The sequence below is a fragment of the Gambusia affinis genome, linkage group LG20, assembly GCF_019740435.1.
Source record: "Gambusia affinis linkage group LG20, SWU_Gaff_1.0, whole genome shotgun sequence".
Taxonomy (NCBI): domain Eukaryota; kingdom Metazoa; phylum Chordata; class Actinopteri; order Cyprinodontiformes; family Poeciliidae; genus Gambusia; species Gambusia affinis.
In genome coordinates this window covers 2,686,863-2,711,124 of record NC_057887.1, presented here as the reverse complement: position 1 = coordinate 2,711,124, position 24,262 = coordinate 2,686,863, and the positions used below count along the sequence as shown (strand labels likewise).

General features: G+C 38.0%; 3 protein-coding genes and 1 long non-coding RNA gene across 6 annotated transcripts; 3 read left to right on the top strand and 1 right to left on the bottom strand.

The window, feature by feature from the left end:
- Nucleotides 1-250: 250 nt before the first annotated feature.
- LOC122823724 lies at nt 251-2,032 on the top strand. Its single transcript, XR_006369383.1, has 3 exons — nt 251-1,124; nt 1,203-1,282; nt 1,350-2,032. It is a non-coding gene; the product is annotated as an uncharacterized LOC122823724 (long non-coding RNA).
- A 3,092-nt stretch (nt 2,033-5,124) lies between these two features.
- LOC122823722 (ras-related C3 botulinum toxin substrate 1-like) lies at nt 5,125-9,344 on the top strand. Its single transcript, XM_044103638.1, has 6 exons — nt 5,125-5,307; nt 6,383-6,454; nt 6,621-6,738; nt 7,002-7,064; nt 7,278-7,428; nt 7,867-9,344. The coding sequence occupies exons 1-6, from the start codon at nt 5,273-5,275 to the stop codon at nt 7,992-7,994; spliced, it is 567 nt and encodes a 188-aa protein (XP_043959573.1). The 5' UTR covers nt 5,125-5,272; the 3' UTR covers nt 7,995-9,344.
- A 1,108-nt stretch (nt 9,345-10,452) lies between these two features.
- On the top strand, nt 10,453-16,571 carry LOC122823718 (ras-related C3 botulinum toxin substrate 1-like). 2 transcript variants are annotated; one of them, XM_044103634.1, is made up of 7 exons: nt 10,453-10,675; nt 12,298-12,369; nt 12,566-12,683; nt 12,753-12,865; nt 13,061-13,095; nt 14,153-14,312; nt 15,934-16,571. In XM_044103634.1, the coding sequence occupies exons 1-7, from the start codon at nt 10,672-10,674 to the stop codon at nt 16,068-16,070; spliced, it is 639 nt and encodes a 212-aa protein (XP_043959569.1). In that variant the 5' UTR covers nt 10,453-10,671; the 3' UTR covers nt 16,071-16,571. The 2 variants fall into 2 exon arrangements, with proteins under 2 accessions (XP_043959569.1, XP_043959570.1); XM_044103635.1 differs by lacking the exon at nt 13,061-13,095 and having other exon boundaries at nt 10,462-10,675; nt 12,753-12,815.
- Nucleotides 16,572-18,998: 2,427 nt separating this feature from the next.
- LOC122823717 lies at nt 18,999-23,513 on the bottom strand. Of its 2 annotated transcripts, XM_044103632.1 has the most exons (5): nt 23,110-23,513; nt 21,513-21,665; nt 21,201-21,356; nt 20,871-20,963; nt 18,999-20,495 (listed from the first exon to the last, which is right to left on the bottom strand). In XM_044103632.1, exons 2-5 carry the CDS (start codon nt 21,645-21,647, stop codon nt 20,190-20,192), a joined length of 690 nt encoding a protein of 229 aa, XP_043959567.1. In that variant the 5' UTR covers nt 21,648-21,665; nt 23,110-23,513; the 3' UTR covers nt 18,999-20,189. The 2 variants fall into 2 exon arrangements, with proteins under 2 accessions (XP_043959567.1, XP_043959566.1); XM_044103631.1 differs by lacking the exon at nt 23,110-23,513 and having other exon boundaries at nt 21,513-22,309.
- Nucleotides 23,514-24,262: the final 749 nt, after the last annotated feature.

The window sequence follows — 24,262 nt, the reverse complement described above, 5'->3', positions numbered from 1 at the left end:
GGGTCTGGTTCTGGTTCCAGACATGGACCCAGCCCTGGTTCTGGGTCTGGTTCTGGTTCCAGACATGGAACCAGTCCTGGTTCTGGTTCCAGACATGGACCCAGTCCTGGGTCTGGTTCTGGTTCCAGACATGGATCCAGCCCTGGTTCTGGTCTGGTTCTGGTTCTGGTTCCAGACATGGACCCAGCCCTGGTTCTGGTTCTGGTTCCAGACATGGACCCAGCCCTGGTTCTGGTTCTGGTTCTGGGTCTGGTCCCAGTCCTGCGTCTGGTTCTGGTTCCAGTCCTGGTTCTGGTCACAAGGCTTTGTGTCCGTGGCAGCACAACACTCAGGTTGGATAAGCTCAGTCTCTCATGTCTTTGTTTGGGATAAGGCAGCAGAGGGACTTTATGTTCTTCAAGGCTCTGCATCCTAAATGGATTTCTTCAGCGCCTCAGGTTTTGGTTTCCTGCTGTTTAATGTGTTTTGTGTCGCCGGTTGGTTCCCGCTGTAAGGGATGGACTTGAAGTTTGAGGAATCTTCTTGTTGATGGTCTCTCTCAACCTCCTCACCTCCTTCTTTCCTCCTCCAGGTTGCCAGAGCTGCTCCTTTGATGAGCAACTTTCCTGCTTGGTGGTGGATGTGAAAAATCATTTTTTATTTTCTTTGTTTTTAGGTTTCTGAAGAACTTAGGGTCCAAACAAAATCTTCTTAATTACAGGTTTGGTCACTCTAGTTTTATGGAACTTTTGCAACAATGTATATGATGGAATGAAATATTAAGGCTTTTATTTGGAAGAGTATTTCTACGCCTTATTTTAAGAGAATTTGGACGATCTAATGCAGAGATCTGCAGCATGGAGCTCCAGAGCCACAAGTGTCTCTTTAGTGCTTCCAAGGTTCAATAGTAACAATAATTGTGGCTAAAAATGTTAAAGAACCAAATGACTTTTTAAAAATGAATATGTAATGTAGCAGGATGAAGCCTGCTTCAGGATTGAAGTCACCTGGCACTTAATCACCTGAGTGGGTGGGAGCATAAAGGCAGACTCCCTAGCCTTCTCTCTTCATGCCTGCATCTGGTCACACGTCAGTTGAATGTCTGCTTGGTTAATTTGCAGTGATCAAACTCAAAATCCGAAATAGTAAGTATAGTAAGTAATGTTTCTCTTTCTGTACAATATCTCAATTTGAGTTGGCTAATTCAAGTTGTTTAAATTCAGAAGCTGCCTGAAGCCTCCTGTTTATACTGGGATGTGGCAGTAATTTACCCTTCCCAGTGCAACTTGGCAACATAAACAGGGTATGTACCTTTATTGCACTGCACCCATACAGTTCAACATCACAAAATAACAATTATTTGTACATAGCTTGTATTGACAAGTGGATCCTCCCGCTTTGGGGCCAGAAGGGGCTCTCTGGTTGAGGTGGAGTCATCCAGCTCTGGTAGGTGACCATGGTTTTCTCTGCCTTGTGCCATGTTCCCAAAATCACCTATTAACCAAACTTAATTTCAGGTCTAAAGCTGCTGCAGCTCGCTGGAAGCCCTGCTGCTTTGTTTTTACCTCCAGTTTGGCTGGGTGTGACTGCTGTGATTTTTTTAGACCACTTAATCAAACTGCTGATTTTAATAACTGGATGTATCAGAGGGTAACCTCATTTTAGCACCCCTGTGTAAATTGTAGTTTCTTTGTTTAACCCCACCCTTTTGTCTCCAGGCTGGGAGCTGAAGGCAGTGGGGGGGCAGCCAGAGGGACTGGACCAGTGTGCTGTGCGAGTGACCGGTGTCGGGATTTCTTCACAGATTGAATGTTTATTCACAAGTGCTTGGGGTGATTTATTTTGATTTATTAATTTGTTTAGGTCCAGTTCCCACATTTGGATTGCCCTCCCCCCTGCTGGTAGGCCCCAGCACTGCACTCCCTTTCCTATTGTGCTCCTTGAATTTTACTGTTTTTTTTTAAAAGAGAGAAACGATAAAGTTAATTATTTTTTGCTTTCAAAGAAGTCTTGCTCTCCTTGGGTACAAACCCGTCTATTTCCTTGGGTGCAATTCCCAAGGTGGCGCTGTGACACCCACTGGCTACCCTGCTTATCTATCGATATATATATATATATATATATATATATATATCTATCTTTGAAGGGCAGAGTAGCAGCTTCACCCACTCGTGCTGCCACAGTAATAAATCCAGGTATTAGAAGTTGATGTATACGTATGGAAATAATTGCTTTGTGTTTTTACAACAGAATAACATTAAAATAGTTGTTGGTTTTTTGTTTTTTGTGTTTTTTTTTCAGATATTCCCCAAATGTAAAAATCCCATAAAGGAAAAAATGGATCTATATATATATATATATATGTATATATATATTTATAAAGATATATATATATATATCTATATATCTATATATAGATATATATCTATATAAAGATAAAGATATATATCTATATATATATATATATATATCTATATATATCTATCCCGCAGCTCTAGCACGTAGGATCCAACTCCGTTTCTGAGTAGGCGGTTGACTCCGAGCAAGCAAGAAGCCATCTGATTCTTATCAGACAGCTGCATCCTTTACGCTCACATCTTCAGTCGTTTGGTGCCATCATTACAACCTTTTTCTTTCTTTTTTTTAAAAAAATACAGGGATTACACCTCAAGTAAATACAGAGAATACACATTTAATATTCAGCATTAATCAACATACAAGGCTGCGACAGTCTCTTAGGCCTTCTTATGATTGTTTTTCTGCATGAGCCTGGACAGATCTCACACACATACCAGATTTATTGACACCCCCTCCTTGAGATCAGATAGTGCTCAGCAGAAATCACACATTCTTACTCAAAGAGATCAAGATCATCATCCAGTCCATCATCACAGCAAAGAAATAGAATATCCTCTTCATGCCAGGATGCAGGAGAGGTAGACGGTGTCCACGCATCCACGACGTCGTACTCCGTCAGATTCGATGGTGGAGGGGGCCAGGTATCCGTGTCCATATCCTCACCAGACGTCAGGCAGGGCTGGGATGTAGGATGTGGTGGACTCAGCTGAGGTGGAGGAGTAGGGTTAGGGTTAGTGTGTAGAAATCCATGGAAGTCGATGGAAAGTTACCACACAAGCCTGTGTGTGTGTGTGTGTGTGTGCTGAAACCAGGTGCAGTGAAGTACCTGGAGTGCTCCGCTCTGACGCAGCGCGGCCTCACGGCTGTGTTTGATGAAGCCATCAGGACGGTCCTGCAGGCCCCCAAAGTCCAGAAAAAACGCAAGTGCCAGATACTCTGATGGAGATCCAAGTGGACCATGAGTCAGAATCCACACGAAAATCATCGTCTTTACAAACAGAGAAGATGTAAACCTTCATTTTCATGTAACAATAATGTCCTTTTCTCCTGCTCTGGTCCTGTCAAACTGATTTCTTTTTCAACAAACATGGTGACAAAACCTAAAAGAAAACTGGGAACAGAGCAGAAAACAATTCATGAAGATGGGAGATATTGCATCTGGTTGTCTGGGGATTGTGTGTGGAGAACCTGAAGGGTCAGTACTGGGTCCAGTTTTATTTAATTTGTATATAATCCACATAAGCAAAGTATTAAAATTTGTGCTATTTGCTGATGACACAAATATTCCAGTCTCTGGTAAAAACTTACCTCAGAAATGAGTGAATTAAAGAAATAGTTTGACAATAGTAAATTAACACTAAATTTGGAGAAGGCTAAAAATCATGATTTAAAAAAAAAACTGTTTCAAAAGTTCTCAAATTAAAGTTCAGACAGAGGGCGTAACTCTGGAAAAGGTTTCTGTGAATAAGTTTCTTGCTGTAATAATAGACGACAAAATCAGTTGGAAACTTCATATAAAACTTTTACAGATTAAACTATGTAGAAACATATCAGTCCTGGCAAAAACTTGATATATTCTGTATAATAAATCATCTCATATTCTGTATAACTCTCTGATTTTTGCCATATTTATTATATTATTCACAGATGTGGGGAATTAATTACAAAAGCTGTTTACAACCATTGAGAATCCTGGAGAAACATTCGAATCATCCATAATGTCGGTTATTATGAGAACACAAACCCTTTAGGATCTTTAGTTTATAAACAACAAGAAAGAGCTTTTGTATTTTAATTCATGGTGTAAAATTATGGAACAAGTTAAATGAAGAGTTAAAGCAAAGTTAAAAATGGAATAGAATTTAAAAAGAAATATGGGGAGATCATTTTTGCAAGATATAGAAATATGGGTGAGAGATAGCACTAAAGTGTTTATGTAAATTGAGGCTAATGCATATGAGTGTGTGGAGGTATGTTTACATATATATATATACATACATATAAGTTTAGAAGTTATAGATAGAATAGAACATTCATTAACCTGTGTTTATTTTTTATTTGATTTAATAATGAGGGTCCGTCTGAAAATATTACATGAGTTTATGGGATGGGAGTTTATAAGTTTCTAACTCCTTCCTGCTCCTTGTTAAGATTATTGTAGTACCAAAATGTCTTTTGCATTCCTTGTTCGTGTGTGTGATCTCCTACTTCTATAGTGTTTGAAATAAATAAATAAGTAAAATAAATAAATGAATAAACCTGCAGAGTCACTTTTTCAACAATGTTTAATGGAAGTTATAGTTTGGAAACAAACTGAGTTCAAAAATAATGAATTAATCCCAAAGGAAACTTGAAATGTTACTCATAGTATCAAGTTTCTTCAAAGGGTTGTTAAAACCAGGGGAGTAATAAGTTACCCTCCTCCGACACAGTTACTGGTAACCAGTAACCAGTTACTGGTAACCAGTAACCAGTTACTGGTTACCAGTAACAGATTACTGATTAACCAGTAATCAGTTACTAAAAACTAACCTATCATAAAATCTAGAAAGGTGTATTATGATAGAGAACAATGAAAAATTAAATTGCCACACAGAATCAACATGTTCACATCACTGTGTCTGATCAAACATTGGGCCACATTTGTTGATCTCAGTAAAAAATCTCTCATACAATAAATATTCGTACATCGTTGATCGGAACTGACAACTAATAAAAATCCCAAAATCATTATCACTTTTACCAGCAGCAGCAGGTCAGGATTCCAGAGATTCTCAGGTTGTTGGCGGTAAATCAAGAGGAAGTCCTGATGGTTCCTGTAACAAAATATAAACCAGAAACTCCACAACAGTTTACTTAGTTTGTTGCACACTTCAGACAACACAAGGACTCTGGTTTACTTCACCTCCAGGTCGTTTGTCCAGGTTAACTCACCATGAATAACATTAAGTGTGTGGTGGTGGGAGATGGGTAAGTTAGATTTTTATTCTGACTTCATTCAGTGTTTCACAGTGTGAGCTAGAATCAAAGTTAATGTGAATTGAATCACATTATTAGTGATTCAATTCAGCATGTTTGCATGGATACAAACCAAAAACATTTCTAGTCTTTGTACACAAGAAGACTTGAAGGAAAATTCTTGCATGTTCTTCAGCGTAGACAGTTGACGTTCTAACCTCCTCATAGTTTTACTTTGAGTCAATATTGGAACTGTTTTGCCTGAACTTTTTAATCATATAAGTTGATTTTAGAATTCGTTTTAAAGTTCTTGTGTTGACTTACAGAATTTTACACGGCCAGGCTCCTGATTATCTTTGCCAGCTTTGAACTAAATATTCTGCTGTTCATGGTCTTCGTTCTGAAAGGCTGAATCCTTTGGTTGTTCCACGAACACGGTTAAAAACTTAAGGGGCCCGGGCCTTTCAGTCAGTGGCCCCAAGGCTGTGGAACAGCTGGCCCTTGCAGCTTTGCTGACTCTGTGGAGGTTTTAAAAAAAACAACTAAAAACATTTTTTTTTCTCCCAGGCTTTTATCTCTTGATTTTCTTGTGTTTCCTCTGTTGGTTTTGTTTTGTACGGCTTTAATGTCGATTTCACTGTGTGATTTTATGTGTGTGAAAAGTGCTTTATAAGTAAACTTTATTTACTTACTTTTTCTTCATATGAATGAGCAATTTTGTAGAATAGAAATCTGGACAACAGACTGGACTGGAGACGCAACAGTGACTATGTAACCTATAAGTGCAGACAGACGAGTCGAGCCTCACAGAGCAGTTACTACTAGTGGAAAAAGGCCAAATCAGAGCGATATCCTTCTCACTCACCAAGGAGAACACTTGTAAACAGACTCCTAATGCGAGGCGGGGAAAAAAACAGATTACAGTTGTTTTTTTCCTCACCTGAAGAATTAAACATGAGCTGATAAATCTATGTGATTAGTATTACACAGACAAACACGTACAGTACTACTTCAGAATGGTCAGTCATCATTAGAGGACACTCTTTTTAAATGATAACTCTCATTGTTGTCTTATTTCTCTCCTCAGGTCTGTGGGTAAAACATGTCTGCTCATCAGCTATACATCCAGCGCCTTCCCTGGAGAATACATCCCCACAGTGTAAGTCCCACACAGCACCAAGCACAACCTCTGATCAGACGTGGTCATGTTCAGTAGAGAGCTGGGTGAAGTTTGAGTGAACAGGGCAAACAGAGATATAGTATAAGTGGAACACTATGTCAAAGACAGTTTGCTCTGATTCTAACGTTTGGCTGTTTTCCTCCAGGTTTGATAGTTATTCTGCCAATGTGATGGTGGATGGGAATCCAGTGGCCCTCTGTCTGTGGGACACAGCAGGACAGGAGGACTATGACAGACTCAGACCTCTGTCCTACCCTCAGACGGTGTGTGTGTGTGTGTTCAGGACGTCTGCTCACACTGGAATGCAAACAAATAATCGATTGTCCAATAATGGTTTACCACATTAAAGTTTATGACATTTGATTAGCTGATAACGTTTGCAAGACAAAACAGTGGTGGGATATTTGTAAAACACTGCATTCAGTACAAGTCCAACAGAGTTTTCAATAGTTTACATTGAACTGTAAAACTTTTGTGTTAATAGATTTTTAAGAATATTTTTTTATTTTGCTTCCTTCTCTGTTAGGACGTGTTTCTGCTTTGCTTTTCTCTCGTCGGTCCATCTTCCTTCGAGAACGTCCGTGCCAGGGTAAGAACAGCCCGCTCTGGGCAACAAGGCCAGCTGTTCACATCTGCTCACAACTACGTAGAAAAGAAAACCCAACGTCTACTTAAGAAATAAAGTTCATTTATATTTCTGTATTTGGTTTTAGACGTAAGAAAAGCCTGTAAGATACCGAAGGTTGGACGGAAAATGTTCTTCTTCTTCCAGAGCTTTTTATAACCTGTTTTTCCTCTGCAGTGGATCAAGGAGCTGCAGCACCACTGCCCTGAGACCCCGGTAGTCCTGGTGGGCACCAAGGTGGACCTGAGGAATGACAGTGAAGCTCTGGAGGAGAAGAAACTGACTCCAATCACCACTGTGCAGGGCTTTGCCATGGCTAAAGAAATCGGTCAGTTTTTGGTCCTCCTGTTTTCTGTTTAAATGTATTTAGGTGCTACAGACGTCCTAACAGGCCAGACAAAAAAACAAATGACAAAAATTGAAAGGTCCAATTTTTTTCTTTTCTTTTTTTTTTTTGGAAAGGAATGTTATTCATTGTAGATCCAAAACTTTCAAAGGATTTTGCACATTTGCTGTTCTAAAAAGAAAAGTATCAGGTTTTTGTTTGTTTGTTTTTTTACCATTTTAGACTCAGTTGAACAATTTTATTGTCAGTTGTAAAAATAGAATTGGAGTCACTTTCTTTCAAAACCTTTGACATATTTAGCCAAGTCGATAAATGAAATAAAAACTGATTTGGGTGGAGCACAGTTGGCATTTCATATAGATGTGTGTGTGTGGTGTGTGTGTGTGTGTGTGTGTGTGTGTGTGTGTGTGCTGAAACCAGGTGCAGTGAAGTACCTGGAGTGCTCCGCTCTGACGCAGCGCGGCCTCACGGCTGTGTTTGATGAAGCCATCAGGACGGTCCTGCAGGCCCCCAAAGTCCAGAAAAAACGCAAGTGCCAGATACTCTGATGGAGATCCAAGTGGACCATGAGTCAGAATCCCCACGAAAATCATCGTCTTTACAAACAGAGAAGATGTAAAACTTCATTTTCATGTAACAATAATGTCCTTTTCTCCTGCTCTGGTCCTGTCAAACTGATTTCTTTTTCAACAAACATGGTGACAAAACCTAAAAGAAAACTGGGAACAGAGCAGAAAACAATTCATGAAGATGGGAGATATTGCATCTGGTTGTCTGGGGATTGTGTGTGGAGAACCTGAAGGGTCAGTACTGGGTCCAGTTTTATTTAATTTGTATATAATCCACATAAGCAAAGTATTAAAATTTGTGTTATTTGCTGATGACACAAATATTCCAGTCTCTGGTAAAAACTTACCTCAGAAATGAGTGAATTAAAGAAATAGTTTGACAATAGTAAATTAACACTAAATTTGGAGAAGGCTAAAAATCAGGATTTAAAAAAAAAACTGTTTCAAAAGTTCTCAAATTAAAGTTCAGACAGAGGGCGTAACTCTGGAAAAGGTTTCTGTGAATAAGTTTCTTGCTGTAATAATAGACGACAAAATCAGTTGGAAACTTCATATAAAACTTTTACAGATTAAACTATGTAGAAACATATCAGTTCTGGCAAAAACTTGATATACTCTGTATAATAAATCATCTCATATTCTGTATAACTCTCTGATTTTTGCCATATTTATTATATTATTCACAGATGTGAGGAATTAATTACAAAAGCTGTTTACAACCATTGAGAATCCTGGAGAAACATTCGAATCATCCATAATGTCGGTTATTATGAGAACACAAACCCTTTAGGATCTTTAGTTTGTAAACAACAAGAAAGAGCTTTTGTATTTTAATTCATGGTGTAAAATTATGGAACAAGTTAAATGAAGAGTTAAAGCAAAGTTAAAAATGGAATAGAATTTAAAAAGAAATATGGGGAGATCATTTTTGCAAGATATAGAAATATGGGTGAGAGATAGCACTAAAGTGTTTATGTAAATTGAGGCTAATGCATATGAGTGTGTGGAGGTATGTTTACATATATATATATACATACATATAAGTTTAGAAGTTATAGATAGAATAGAACATTCATTAACCTGTGTTTATTTTTTATTTGATTTAATAATGAGGGTCCGTCTGAAAATATTACATGAGTTTATGGGATGGGAGTTTATAAGTTTCTAACTCCTTCCTGCTCCTTGTTAAGATTATTGTAGTACCAAAATGTCTTTTGCATTCCTTGTTCGTGTGTGTGATCTCCTACTTCTATAGTGTTTGAAATAAATAAATAAGTAAAATAAATAAATGAATAAACCTGCAGAGTCACTTTTTCAACAATGTTTAATGGAAGTTATAGTTTGGAAACAAACTGAGTTCAAAAATACTGAATTAATCCCAAAGGAGACTTGAAATGTTACTCATAGTAACATTTCAAGTTACTATGAGTAACTTGAAATGTTAACTGGTTGTTAAAACCAGGGGAGTAATAAGTTACCCTCCTCCGACACAGTTACTGGTAACCAGTAACCAGTTACTGGTTACCAGTAACGGATTACTGATTAACCAGTAATCAGTTACTAAAAACTAACCTATCATAAAATCTAGAAAGGTGTATTATGATAGAGAACAATGAAAAATTAAATTGCCACACAGAATCAACATGTTCACATCACTGTGTCTGATCAAACATTGGGCCACATTTGTTGATCTCAGTAAAAAATCTCTCATACAATAAATATTCGTACATCGTTGATCGGAACTGACAACTAATAAAAATCCCAAAATCATTATCACTTTTACCATCAGCAGCAGGTCAGGATTCCAGAGATTCTCAGGCTGCAGTTGGCAGTAAATCAAGAGGAAGTCCTGATGGTTCCTGCACTGTAAAAAATGAACTTAGGGGGTTATCACGTTAACTAAAGAATATCATGTACTTTTAACTAAATAATTTCATGTTTCAAACTAAAACGCGATTTATTCGTGCCATCAAATCAACGAACATGATCTGATGTTATTCTGAACTCGTACATCACAAATACAGAATAACATCAAAGTTTTGCTAATTGCTGTTGGCTAGTCTGAAGGAGCTGAATGTAGGTTGTAGGTCACAACTGCTCTGTGAGGCGGAAGCTCTGAAGTTAGGAAACTACAGCTCAGAGGAGGAGCTTCGTCCTAAAAAGGCAGAGCTAGGCCCACCCAGGCATTTTGCACACCATGGAGATTTAAGGATTTCTCCAATATTAATGAAAGAATCAAGACAACACTCCAGGTGTGTTTTTCGTGAAAGAATATGCCGCAAAGCTCAAAAACGTTGAGTTTACTTGATTGACACTGCCCCTTTGATGAGCATCACAGTTCAATGCTTGTCAGACATTTCGCTTTGTTCTGTGAACTGTACAGACATGTGCATGAATGAAATTCTTGCCAAAAGACAACACCTGAGCAAGATTCCAGAGATTCATCAGAGTGTTTGTTCCTGGTACAGGAGAGGAAGTCCAATAATTGGTGCTGCAGTCTCTCCTCCTGAAGCAGAGCATGGATGAGTCTCTCCAGAAGCGTTTCCTCCGGTCACTTCGCCTTTAGGACAACAGATTCCTGCTCATCCACCTTTTGTCCAGGCGGCCTGTTCGCTGTGTCTGATGCAAAATTCCATTAAGTGTGTGGTGGTGGGGGATGGGTAAGTGACTTTCAGTTTTCCCTTCTCACCTGTAAATCATAATGTATTTTAGCAACATGTTTAGCTATGTTATAGAAACAGAAGCCATTTTTCCCCTTCTCTAATATTTACTGTAAAAATCCAGCTGATTTGTATGTAAAGCAAAGCCAGACAAAAGGCAAAGAAAATGGTTCTCATATCTAATAATCACAAAGAAGCTCCAATTGATGTAAAATGTTGTATTTTCGCTCCTTATTAGATATTAAAGTGCCATTTCTGAATGTTTTCTGATATTAAAGAGCCAGAGAAAGAAAAGGCTAATTAAACTGTTTTTCTGGGTCACAAAACAGCGCTCATGAAAACGGTTCCTCCAGTCCAAACCAGTTTATCCTCCTGTCGTACAGTCATGGTGGAACAGGTTTCTTCTCTTACTGGAGGAGCCGGGCTGAACATTAATAGACTCCATTACCTGCAGCTCTTTACAAACATGCTTTAAATATTTTCTGTCAGGTTAGGTTAGTGACATCAACTGCAGCAACATTTGCAGCACAGACAACATGTTGCCTCTATTCAGTGACAACTGCATAGTTTTACTTATAAGAAAAAAAATTCAACTTCAAAAGAAAGATTTTACATACCTTCACGTTTTCTTATTCTTATTGTTTAGCACTAGTGGCCTTTGATGACGGGACTCAGACAGGAAGTAGGCAGACATAAGGTCCAGCCTGCTCTGTCACTGTTCCCTACAGCAAACCATAGTGAAAGTACAACAATAATCAGGTTCTTTTCAAGTTTTTGTGAGGCTTCTTCTATCTCACAAAATATTATATTTTGTTTGTGTATATATATATAATATATCACAATTTATATAATACCGTTTATAAATCGCGATATAAATGGTGCCATCAGTGATTTGATACTGCTGATGGTACCAAATCTCAAAAACAGAGGAGGGTACTTAGACTCTCTTTGGGACACAGAGTCTTGACTTTGGATTGTTTCCCACTCTCACTGTGGGACTTCCAGGCCATTTCCTTTGGCTTAGCGTGTAAAACTTTGGACATAGCAACAGTTTGTTTCTTTATCACATAGCGTTAGCATAAAACGGAGGCCATGTTTTTCTATCTTAGTCATGATCTTACCTCCTAGGTCATCTGCCGTGTTTCACAGCCCCTCATTGGTGTTTGGTACCAGTTTGTGGATGATAGAGATTATAACAAATCCTGCTTATAACAGAAAGAAACTCTTGTAGACATTTGAACACTAGGCCAGAAATTATTTTCAGAGTGAATCTAGAAATGTTGAAGCCTTCTGTTGATGTGCAAGTTTGTCCATCGCGTTCCTGTGCAGTTCCACTGGAAAAACTGTCTCGCTTCCAGCACAGTCTGGACTCTCTCCTCTTGATTCAGACCAATCAGCAAACAGAAGGGGAAGTTGTGAACAATGATATTGGTTTTCTGCGCTGTTTTGGAATTGTCTGGAGTTTTAGCAATAGTTTCTCAACAACCCCAACCCTTTGGACAAAGAGAAGTGAAGTACAAGGTGCTAGTTTTTACTAGGCTAGTGCTACTATTGTTTGTATTATCTAGATGTATGCTTCATATTGAACAATCTGTCTTCTTGTCTTCTCTCTGCCTCCTCAGGGCTGTGGGTAAAACATGTCTGCTCATCAGCTACACCACCAATGCCTTCCCAGGAGAATACATCCCCACGGTGTAAGTACCACACGGAACAAACAGCGCCAACTAGTGACCAGATGTGGTCACATTCAACTGTAATGTAGAGTCTGGATTATTAAAGACAATGTGCAGATTTTAATGTCTTTAATATTTTTACTGTTTTTGTATTGCACGTGGTGAAATGTCACATCCGAGATAAGTTGGATTAATTTTGAAAACCCCTCCCCTTCAGATTTGATAATTATTCTGCCAGTATGCTACTGGACGGGAAACCAGTGTCCCTGGGTCTGTGGGACACAGCAGGACAGGAGGACTACGACCGACTCAGACCTCTGTCCTACCCTCAGACGGTGGGTTTAAACATGTCTGCAAGAGAGCACACACAAACAAATATGTTTATTCTTTATTTTGTTTCTTAGGATGTGTTCCTGGTCTGCTTTTCAGTGGTCAGTCCAGCTTCTTATGAAAACGTCCGTACCAAGGTTAGGATTGATCCGCACATCACTACATATCATCCTTCCAGAGCATTCAGGTCTTTTCCTTAATCTGTAATTGACTGACACTTACATGTGAAGCCGATATTATCCATAGATCTTTTCTTCCTGAGCAAAGCTCTAAAAATCAGCCACTGTCCTCTTCTGAAAGGTTTAACTGATCGGCCCACCATGTCATGTCTGCATGTTTAACAATAGTCACCAAATCTCCAACTTAATTTCTTTCATTTCAGACCAAAAACGGATTTACCAAAATCAGAATTGGCAGGTCAGTGTTCTTAAAGAGCAGTAATCGGCGATCAGTCATGAAACAGTAGTCAGTACACCCCCACACCTGGTTCTGGTTCATTCTGCATTTCCAGAAGCAGAACCAAACATGGAGAAACAGCATTCAGCTTCTATGCATCACAAATCTGGAATAAACTACCAGAAAACCTCAAAACAGCCAAAGTTTTCCTTTAAATCAAGGCTCATAACCCTCCAGCTTAGAGTTTCTTCGATAAATAATTACCAGAACATTGATTCATTCATTTATTTGATGCAAATTTGGTGAAAGCACATTTGATTATGGTGTTATGGTTTTGTGATGGACCCGACTCAAACGAGGACAAAAAGAGTTCAAATTAGAAAAAGATTCAATTTAATTCTTCCAAAATAGCAAACAAATCATAAAGATTCAATGCAAAAATAAGTCAAAGAATAAATAACAATTTTGGGCCCAATTTAACTGAAATCAACTGAACACAAACAAAACTGACAACAAAGAACAAAAGGCTGCTTAAATAGGGTGGAGAAACCTAAATCTATCGCTTGAGGGACATAACAAAAGAATAAATAAATACAAAATTAACTAAAGCATTCTATAAAACAAACTAACTTTTACTTAACAGAAACAATAATAAGTGAATATTTAAGTGACAAAATTAACTAATTAAAAGCAACTTGAAACAAGTCTCCTCCTTCAGTCTTTCAAGACAAATGGTACGCTCCAGGTTTCCTCCTCCAGCTGTTTTGAATCAGCAGCACCTCAAACAAAGAACAAGTGTAAATAAACCATTCAGACAGACATTAACTAAAGTGTGCACCCATTAGAAAATATATGTCTAAATGAAATAACTAACTTAAACATAAACTGGAATATAATATAAAGAAAAATACTAACACGATGTGGTGGTGGGAGGAGCATCCACCACAGGTTTCATCATCTGAACCACTTTGATCCGCCTTGTTGCTGAAATGTTCTATATTATAAAGAACGAAAGGAAACAGATCCCGCTGCTGTCGTGTCAGTTGGTCTGCTAACGTCCCGCCGGCTCTTCCTGCAGTGGAGTGTGGAGCTGAAGCACCACTGCCCCAACACCCCCATGATCCTGGTGGGCACCAAGTCCGACCTGAGGGACGACAAGGACATGATTGAAAAGCTGAAGGAGAAGGACCTCTGTCCCATCACCTACCTCGAAGGTTTGGCCTTAACCAAGGAAATAGGTCAGTCATCCAGTCCACACGTGTTCAGAATAACCTTTAAAACACGAGCTTAGAGTGACTTTTTTTTAAAAACTGGTTACTTTAAGTTCATTAAAATGTTTGTATCCAGCATTAGCATGTAACTGATTTGAAGGCAAGCACTGTCAGGCATGTTATATATATCCAGTGTGATGGTTCGTAGTATGAAACATGCGTATGCAGTTGCCAGGGTGATGGAGAAGAAAATGTGAACATCCAGGACATCACACATGCTTTCATCTTGTATCTGCTTTCCGTCCCGTTTCTTTGGAAGAGGTTAAACATCTTTAAAAGAGTCAGGGAATAAATGACTTTGATTTATGCGTATGCATAAATAAAATTTTATTGAAGCATTTTGTTTGGGACCATATAATTTCATTTAAAACAATAAGTGTGTATAGATTCAGTGTTCACTGCAGTATAATTCATGTACTTATTTTAATTCATTTTGATGATTATTACTCAGAACTATTGAAATGTTTATTATTCCTGTCTAATAAAAATCCAAAACCCAAAATTTAGTGTCTCAGAAAATGCAAATAAAATGTTATGCTAAGGCTTGTATGTTCACGAGGAAGACGTGTGACCTAATGCAGGGGTGGGCAATCCTGGTCCTGGAGGGCCCGTGTCCTGCAACTCTTAGAGTCTCTCTGGTCCAACACACCTGAATCCAACAGCTGAATCTCCTCCCAAGTGCAGTCAGGTTCTCCAGAGTTCTGCTAATGACCTCATTATTTGACTCAGGTGTGTTGAAGTAGAGATACATCTAAAAGTTGCAGGACACCGGCCCTGGAGGACCAGGAGTGCCCACCCCTGACCTAACGCCTCTGCTGCACACAGTCACCGACCTCAGAACAGTTCTGTGTCCAACTGGAATAATAAAAAGTTTAAAATGTAACAGGCAAAAATGGACAAGCAACAGGAATTCCTGCAGAATTAAGAAGGTCGTGAAGCAGATTTAAGAGTTTGAAGTTGTTAACTGGGCTGGACTCCACCACACACCAGCTGCATTTCCATGAAAAATCTGCACAAATCTTTGTCTATATTCTGTTAATGTTGAAAAAACGATAGTTTCACAGTTGTAGTGTTTCCGTTAAATAAGAAATGAAATTTTGAATAAGCTTGTTGGATGGGAAAACAGACAAAAAAAACACCATCTTGCTACCACTTCCTGTCGTCTTCTTTGTCATCTTTGCCAGTAGCAACATCCGGCTGTTAATCACGAGACTCGTGTGATGCAAAAACTGTGTTTCTATTGCAGTTTTGCAAAATACATTTGTTTGTATACAGCTGAAAAACTACCTCAACCTAGCACCAAATAAATTTTTTTAGAAATAAGTGTGTTTCCATTAAGCAAATGTATTTTTGTAATTTCATTTTGCGCAATTTGATGGCTAGTGGAAACTCGGCTACAGGTTTGTGTTAGGATGTACAAAGACTTTTATTTCTTAAGTGACTTCATCTGAGTTACTGAAGTAGATCAAGTCTTTGGTGTTGATATTCAAACTTACTGAGATGCACATGTCATTTGAAAACTTGATTTGGCCCAGAAGCATGTTGGACGTACAATGAACATGTTTTCCTTGTTGGTGCCTGAAACCAGGTGCGGTGAAATACCTGGAGTGCTCGGCTCTGACGCAGCGTGGCCTGAAGACCGTGTTTGATGAAGCCGTCAAGGTGGTGATAAGTTCTGTGACCGCTCCCAACCAGAAGGTCAAGAGGAAGTGCACCGTGGTATAGTGAGATCCACAGAGCCGCTGTCACAAGAATACACTGTCAATCAACCAGCACTTCTCAGACAGTCAGTCTCAATACAAAGTCATCAAATACAAATATACAGGCAACAACCAATAATCTTCCGAAAACCCAATCGCTACTGTAGCTTTAACTTGAGGTTCCACCCGCTGACCTTTCTCAGAAGACTTGGAAAGGGTCTGCAGGGTTCGTGGGCTATGAGCAAATCTCATAAACAGGTTGGTGTAGATCAGAGGAGACTCCAAATGTGACCTTTCACCTTCACTAACTACCTCCACCCCCCAAGTCCCTTGAATATCCAAGGATACTATAAGAAAATCTCATGAATCTTTAATGTTTTTATGAACCTGAAGTGATCTCTTCTCTTAGTAGTGTCTGAATATCTGTCATAATATCTGAATATGAAGGATTATCTCATGTTGTTTTCTTATAAATAGTAATTATCCATGTTTGGTTGTAAATTAAAACAGTGATTAATGCTTTAAACTCTGAAGTGAGCCTGTGTTTTTATTGGTTTCATGTTTGAAGCCTTTCATGTGACGAAGAGTTTCTCTACAGTCCCCATCTCTCAGTGAGTCAAACGCCTGTAAATAAAATGGTTCTTCTTTTTTTTTTTTTCTTAATGGCCACACGTTTCCTCCAGCTGGTTCTGATTGGCTGATCAATCCCCTGTGATGACCCCTACACCCAGAAGCTCTTGGTTCAGAGCCAGCCAGCCTGTGCGCTCAGAAAATCTGTTTGTGATGAATGTTTTTGTTGGCACTGCACACTTTGATACATATTTTTTGTTCGTCGCACCTGAAAAGTTTGTTTCCTGCTGTTGATCGTGTCACTGATGTGATGTGAAGAAAGTGTTCCCATTGCTGTCTTGCGAAAACGTCATCTTAGTGCCAAAAGTCTTTACCGAATGAGAGTTTTTTCAACCACATTTATTTTTGATATGTGGTTTGATAGCAGTTGCTGTTCTGTTCAGTTTGCCTATGTCGATGTGCATCTGTCCCTATCAAATAAACTTAAATAATATGAATTAATATGTCAAATTGTGCAGTTACACGGCCCATGGAAACACAGCTAAGGAGCATTTCTTCCCTGTTTGTGTCAGTCAGATACAAAACCAAGGCAGGATTCGGTCCAAACATCGAAAGCATGAACCAGAGGAACCAGTCCCTCCCTGCTGCACACAAGTATCATTCATTCCTGTTTGTCCAGCTGCTGTGCTGGGAATTTCCCAGTAAACAACCTGAGAGATGAGCGTCAGAACTACAGGTTTTAGAGACAGTCTGGTTCATTGACACAAGATCCAGACCGCAGCAAGATGTTCTTCTTTTTCTACTGTTTTCCTGGTGCCAGTGAAAGTTGACTAAGGTGGTTCTGAAACTTTAAATGTTTCCTTTTCTCTTCTTCCTCATGTTGAAGAGGGCAGATTTCTAGTCCGCTTTCAAATTTAGGCTACAAAATGCCTGACTTTACTTTAAACTTTAAATAAATGTTAACTTAATGTTCACTTTTTTTTGTTCATGAAGGTTCCTGTCTTAGCTCTAGAAAGTGGTTTGTGGAATTTTTTTTTTTTTTTTTGCACTATTCTTTTTCCCCATGTTTTTTATTGGAATCTTCTGAAAATAAGCCATAGCCTAATATGCACTAAATCCTTTTTATCACATAATTTGTTAGCTTTCTGTAGTATTTTTCATGTAGTTTTGATGGAAGTGTAATCATATCACTGATGCAGAATAAATCTTAAATCTGAGACTTTGTCTGTTTTATCTTATATTTATTTTCTGTGTTTTGAAAAACTTTTACTCTTCTTGAGTTGGAGAAACACACAAGGATTCCAGTGTGTTTGTACTAAATCTGTGCAAATGGTAATAAATTCTATTCTGAGAAACAAATTCATCCTGTTTTGTAGACTTCTGATAGATTATTCGAATAATTAACCACTAAAAACACAATATAGTAAATTCAAAGGCAGCCAATGCTGACAATTCAGCTGACTGGATGCTCTTCACCTCCACATCCCCTGCAGACATCGAACCTTCTGTCATTCAGAAACATGGACATGGTCAGTCATGAACGTTAAACGTGTTTTTGGATGGATGTGTTCAGCTTGAACGCTGCCTGAAATGTGGAATGAATAAATACTTTCAGCAGAACCTGTCAGACAACAGAAGGAGGCGGTCTGAAAAAGTAACGCACCACACTCCCGCGTGAAGAGATTTGAGAACAGACGGAAAATGTCCCACATCTACTCCTGCGTTTTTGGACTCAAACAAACCGTAGTTATCCGTTTTTCCACTAAAGATCACGGAACAGTTAACCTTCCCTGGTTTGTTGGACAGCTTCTGTTAAGAGACTAAACAGAACAAACGAAAACAAACACAGTGGCCTTGTCAAAGTCTGGGCTACAATCAGATCATCTTGCTTCACAGAAGTGAGGGCTCAGTTCTTGTTTGACATTTGTCCTGGTGGTGTGCCATCTGCTCAATCTTCATGAATCAAAACAGAATTCCAGACATTCCTCAAAGTGTTTCTGCTTCAGGGAGAGGAAGTCTGAAAACCCTGCTGTAGTTTCTTTGCAGAAGAGTATCTTCTGTTTCTGCTCTTGAAAGAATTTAGTGTATTCTTGCATCTGTACTGCCTCCTGTGTTAGGGCCTACTGTCATTTTTACTTACACTCCAATGGTGTAAGTGCTGTGGAGCCATTCTCCAGCTTCCTCCCAGTCCAAAAACATGACTGTCAGGTTAATTGGTCTCTCTAAATTCTCCCAAGGTGTGAGTGTGTGTGTGTGTGAGTGTGTGTGTGAATGGCTGTGTGTCCTCCATGTCTCTGTGTTGCCCTGCAACAGACTGGCGACCTGTCCAGGGTGACCCCACCTCTCGCCCTGAACGTACACTGAAAGAAAAAAGCTGTTCATTTTACTTAATTTTATTGTGTACATCGGTCCCACACAATGCAAATAAGTAGAACCGACATATTTTCCCTCTTTCCCTCAAATACTTAAAGCTCGTCAAATCAACATATTTTATTTACATGAGATTACTTGAAAATATTAAGTTGAAACTACAAACATTTTATCTCTTACCATAATGTAAATATATTATGTATTATCAATAACTTTTTTTATGTCCCAGCAACACTATTGTAATGAATAACACCAGCTTATTTTTCACTGCCAGTATTACTCAATGAAATTGTGTTGGGTGAACACAATTCTATCATGTTAATGGAACACATGTTACAGCTTTAAATCCTACTTAATTTTTTCAAGTTCTCTATATGCTGTTCTACTGTAAAAAATTAAAGACTGATATTTGACAAGAAAGACAAAGAAAGTGAGTGCTACTGAACAAATTAGTTTTATTTGAAAGAAAATTTAAATCTCACCATTTTGTACTTAACATATTTTAAATTGAAGAGACATACATTTTTTTAAATTTAGTAAATACAATTTTTATGAACATGAAGGAAAACCTGAGACATATTTCTATAAAAGATGTACAAGATTATGAAAAGTATGTCAAATTTCTACAAACTGTTTTTGAACATGTATTCAAATGACATTAATTAATGCTGCAGTACATAGCTTTACAGACTTTTTTTTAACATATTTGTTAAAACTATCAGTATGTTATGTCAATATGAGACAAAGCTAAACTTTTTACACCAATTATCTGTCACATGTCTTACTGATTACTATGTAATACCATAGTGATAGTCTAAACAAATGTGTAAAAACAAGAACATTTTTTTACAAGGGAAACACTACATCTTAAAATTTTATCTATAAGATATTAATATGAAAGACAAAATGATTTAGAAAAGTATGTCAAATTTCTAAAACAATTCTGAACATGTAATTTGCATGACAATAAATCAGTGTAATGTAACTTTTATAGCAAATTTCTTTAACATATTTGTAACACTAAGTAGCAGTAGTGTTATAAGTAGCACTACATACTGGAACGTAAAAGCTGCTGAAGCCCAGTCTTTCAGGTGAACGTTCCTCATTAAAAAAATACATTTGTGTCCTCCAATAAAGAATACAACAAGAAATACAAAAACTGAACATGAGAACATTACCAAATTAAACATGAGAAAATCTCTATTCACTCATAGAGGTGGTTTTTAAGGGACAATGCCTTGTTTGACAGTTTACCTCCATCCAGTTCCATTAGTATTTTCTGTAATACCTCGAAAGTGTAGCGGAGGTCAGCAGGGTAGGCGAGGTTCATTGCATATATCAGTCCAAAAAGCATTGCAACAGCTGTTGGCACACTATCCAAATTGGAAAACACTTTGATACCTTCAAGAACGACCCCGATGTCTTCATCTGCTGAAGAACAGTCTTTAAGATGAAAAACACCGATGGTGGTGGCTCCAATACCCTCTTCAATATTAGCTTCATCCACACCCTATGTGAAGAAATGACAAATTAATCTCTTTCTCTAGACCTAGCTGTATCTAGTTCTTGATATATAGATATAGTTAACATAACATAGAGAAATAAATAGATATATAGATAGATTTATATAGATCGACAGTTTTAGAGAAATAGATAGTTTTAGATAGATAGATATCTCTAGTCCTTTCTCTACAGATATCTCTAAGTATACCTACATGTAGATATAGACAGATCTATGTGTCTATTCATGTAAAGATAGATCTATCTCTAGATAGCTAGAGACATCTAAGTCTATATAGATACAACTATATGCAGATCTAAATCTATTTCTATATTTAGATTGATTTATCTATCACTAGGTGTAAATACACATTAAGATACATACCACATATTTATGGATGAGCTTGGCTGGATCTTCTCCCATATATATGCAGACTCCCTTAATGACACACTCCCGTGCAACATCAACATCTTCACACTGAAGGAAATTCAGTATGAAAAAATTTGAATTTTTTTCAAGCCTTGTGCTTCACAATGAAGTTTAATAATGTACTTTACCCAAATGTTTTTTATGGTGAAGAGATAGAAACTAATAAAGTTAAAAGTAAAGTTTTAAATGAAAATAAGCAAGAGTAAAAGTCCAAGTTGACAACATTTAAAACAAGAAAAATGTAATTTTCTATATTATTAGTTGTGTTATGGCTACATCACTTACATCATCTATTTGTGCAACAATTTGTCTAAGCTTTTGTCCGAGCTGTCCTCCTCTTCTTTTGAAGAGCTTCCTCAGGTTGTCACAGTGGAGATCCAGTTGAGAGAAGAACTTTGAATGAAGCGGTATGGTCGTAATTCTCTTAAACTCAGCATTTATCTGAAAAAATGAGCACAAAGGAATGATTTTCAAATTATAAACATCTGGAAGAAGGCCACAATCACTCGTGTTGCCAAAGTGAACAGTGAAGTAAATGTGCCTAGACATCTTAGATTAACACAGTATCCAAAAAAACATGTATGAGACAGGTCATACCTCTCTGCATGGACAATGCAGGTATGTACATGGGAAGTGGCAATGACGTCCAAAATGTGGATGTTTTAATTTGTAGTGATGCAAAAGCTTGGACCTACTTGACACTTTTTCTGAGCACCCCTTACAACTCCACATTACCAGCACCACCTAAACCTGTAACACACAAAGATAACCTTGAGTGAGATAACTGAAAATCCAGCAGGTAACTTCACATATATAAAAAAAAAAAAGAAAAAAAAATCTAAGCTCTTCACCAGATTACCAAAACTCAATGTCCTGACAAATATCTGCCATCAGCATAAAATTCATGGGTGCTAAAGTTTGGAAGGCACATTTGAAACTTAAATTTGTTTTTTTATACTAAATCATCTTGGCTTACAAAAATGAATTAAAAAAGCAATTCCTATCTGGGAGCCATAATTAATTTACATCTGTTCTACAACCCAAATTTGTAAACACTTTACATTGAGTCTTCCCTTAAGCTATTGAAAAAGGGTGAGCTCTCAGACGCCGCCGCCGCTGGAGGGGCTGACACTTACGGAGCGGCGAGAGACAGCGAGCCAGAGACGACTGTTGGGCTCACAGTAACAACATCTACATGACAAACATTCTACCTGTCATTAATAAGCATGTCACATTCACAAAACAGTACTGTTCCGATGCAGGTGGTTCATAAATCTGTCAAAAATGTTCCTAGCACACTATTTTTCGAATATTTCTATACATTTTTTTTAAAGAAAAAAAAAATGTGTTACCATATATTGCAGTTATCAGTAGATATTTACAAAGGACACTTTGCATAAGTCTTGAGAATTTGGAAAACATTCGGATTTTACTCATACCGAATACTGTGCTCCAGCACTCCGCTGGACCATTGCGCCCCCAGCGAACTGTGCTGGATGGCCTTGGCATCCATACAGCGGCGCTGATGCAGTCGAACCATTACGTTAGCAAATTGAAATATGAAGATGGAGGTGATCATTAATGTTGCGCAGTGCACCACAGATAAGGGAAAATAACCCAGAAACCCGTCGAAGTACTCAAAATCCCTCATATTCTTATTTTGTCGTTCTGTCAGCGACGCTACATGCAGAATTGTTACCATAATAACGAATATCGGTTCTGTTAGTGTATCATGTTTCCACAAGGGTATAATCCCAGAAGAGGTGGCTCATTTGCTTGACAGTGCTAATATGAAAGAACAAAAAACATGCATTTTCTATACGAACAGAACATTGAGAAGCCAGTCGGTTCTAAATCGTCACAGTAGCCATGAGGGAAATAAAGTAACGGACACTTCTCCTAGTGGCATTTCACTGCTTGGAAACTATTGAAACCACCTCGTTGATCTATCCCAAGCACACAAATTAAAAATATGATCGGTAACAACCGTCTTCTGTGGACAACTTTGATGGACTATAGCATACTGTTCTGTACTGCTGTATTTAGCTACAGCTATTAGCTATACTAATAAGAATAGCTAGCAAAATGAAAACCAAAGAACATGCAGATAGTTTAACAATGAGCTATTATACAAGACAATAATCATGTGGAAACATTCTGAACTACAAAATATATATATATTTAGATCACTTACCTAATCGATATTCCTCTAAAGATTTGTCTTAAACGTTCTTGTCGCTGAGGAGTCGGAAGAAACTGGGCGGCAATCGCGATATCTTTACAAATATCTTGTTTGGCTTCTGATTGGTTAACATTAAAAAGACCGCTCTCATTATTATCCAATCATATTTGAGAGTGTCTTTTGATATATTGCATCATTTCCGGTGATGATAAAACATGATTACAATGGTTTTAGTAATGTAATATAATTACGTTAAACCAACGTAAAGAAAATGTGTAGTTTCATTATTGTTGATAATTAAGTAAATGATTCTTTATTCAATCGTGTAAATACAAGAGACATAATTGTCTTGTGTAGTATTAACTTATTTTGTTTGTGCAAAATGAAAGACCCCTCAATTCTCATTTTTTCAGTGTAGCTGGAGAGGAACCAGCAACCCTCCTGACCCCATTAGGGACAAGGGTGAACAGAAAATGGATGAATGGAATTGTAAGTGTGGTGACGCTAATTTTATGTTAAAACGACCTGCCATAGACATGGACCCAAGATAAAAAAGTATTTTTTATCTTCCCAAATGTCATGTTGGGTTGTATGAACACTGTTTATTTTAGACATGTCCGCCGCCGTTCAACCGGGGCTTGTAAGGCTGACAAAGAGTGGGTTACCTTAAAAGACGTGCACTGTGAAATTCCCAGAAGCTATTAGTGTGGTCTTGTTATTAACATTCCTGCTGAGATATACAGCACGCGCATCCTCTAAAAAAATTAATACAAACTCACCTTTATGGCGTTATATTCCTGCCAAAAACAAACAAACAAACAAACAAAAAACCCTCCGAGGAGCTTATAAAAGTCATAAAAGCGTATTAATAAATCGAAAAAGTGCGCTGCTCTGACGACGGCCGCATTTCCATTTATTCATCGGCCCATAAACGCAGCACGGGAGTAAATGAAATGAAAAGTTGTTTTTTCCTTTCATTTTTCAAAACATCTTATTCTTTATCCTCCTCTTCCTCTTCCTCTTCTTCTTCTTTTCCCAATATTAGATCAAAGTCTCGTGGTTGCTGTCATCGGATTTGAGACGAAAATCTGACCAATCAGAACATATACCTTGTCCAAGTTCTCGCCGTGCTGCGTTCATGGACCCGCCAACAAATGGAAATGCG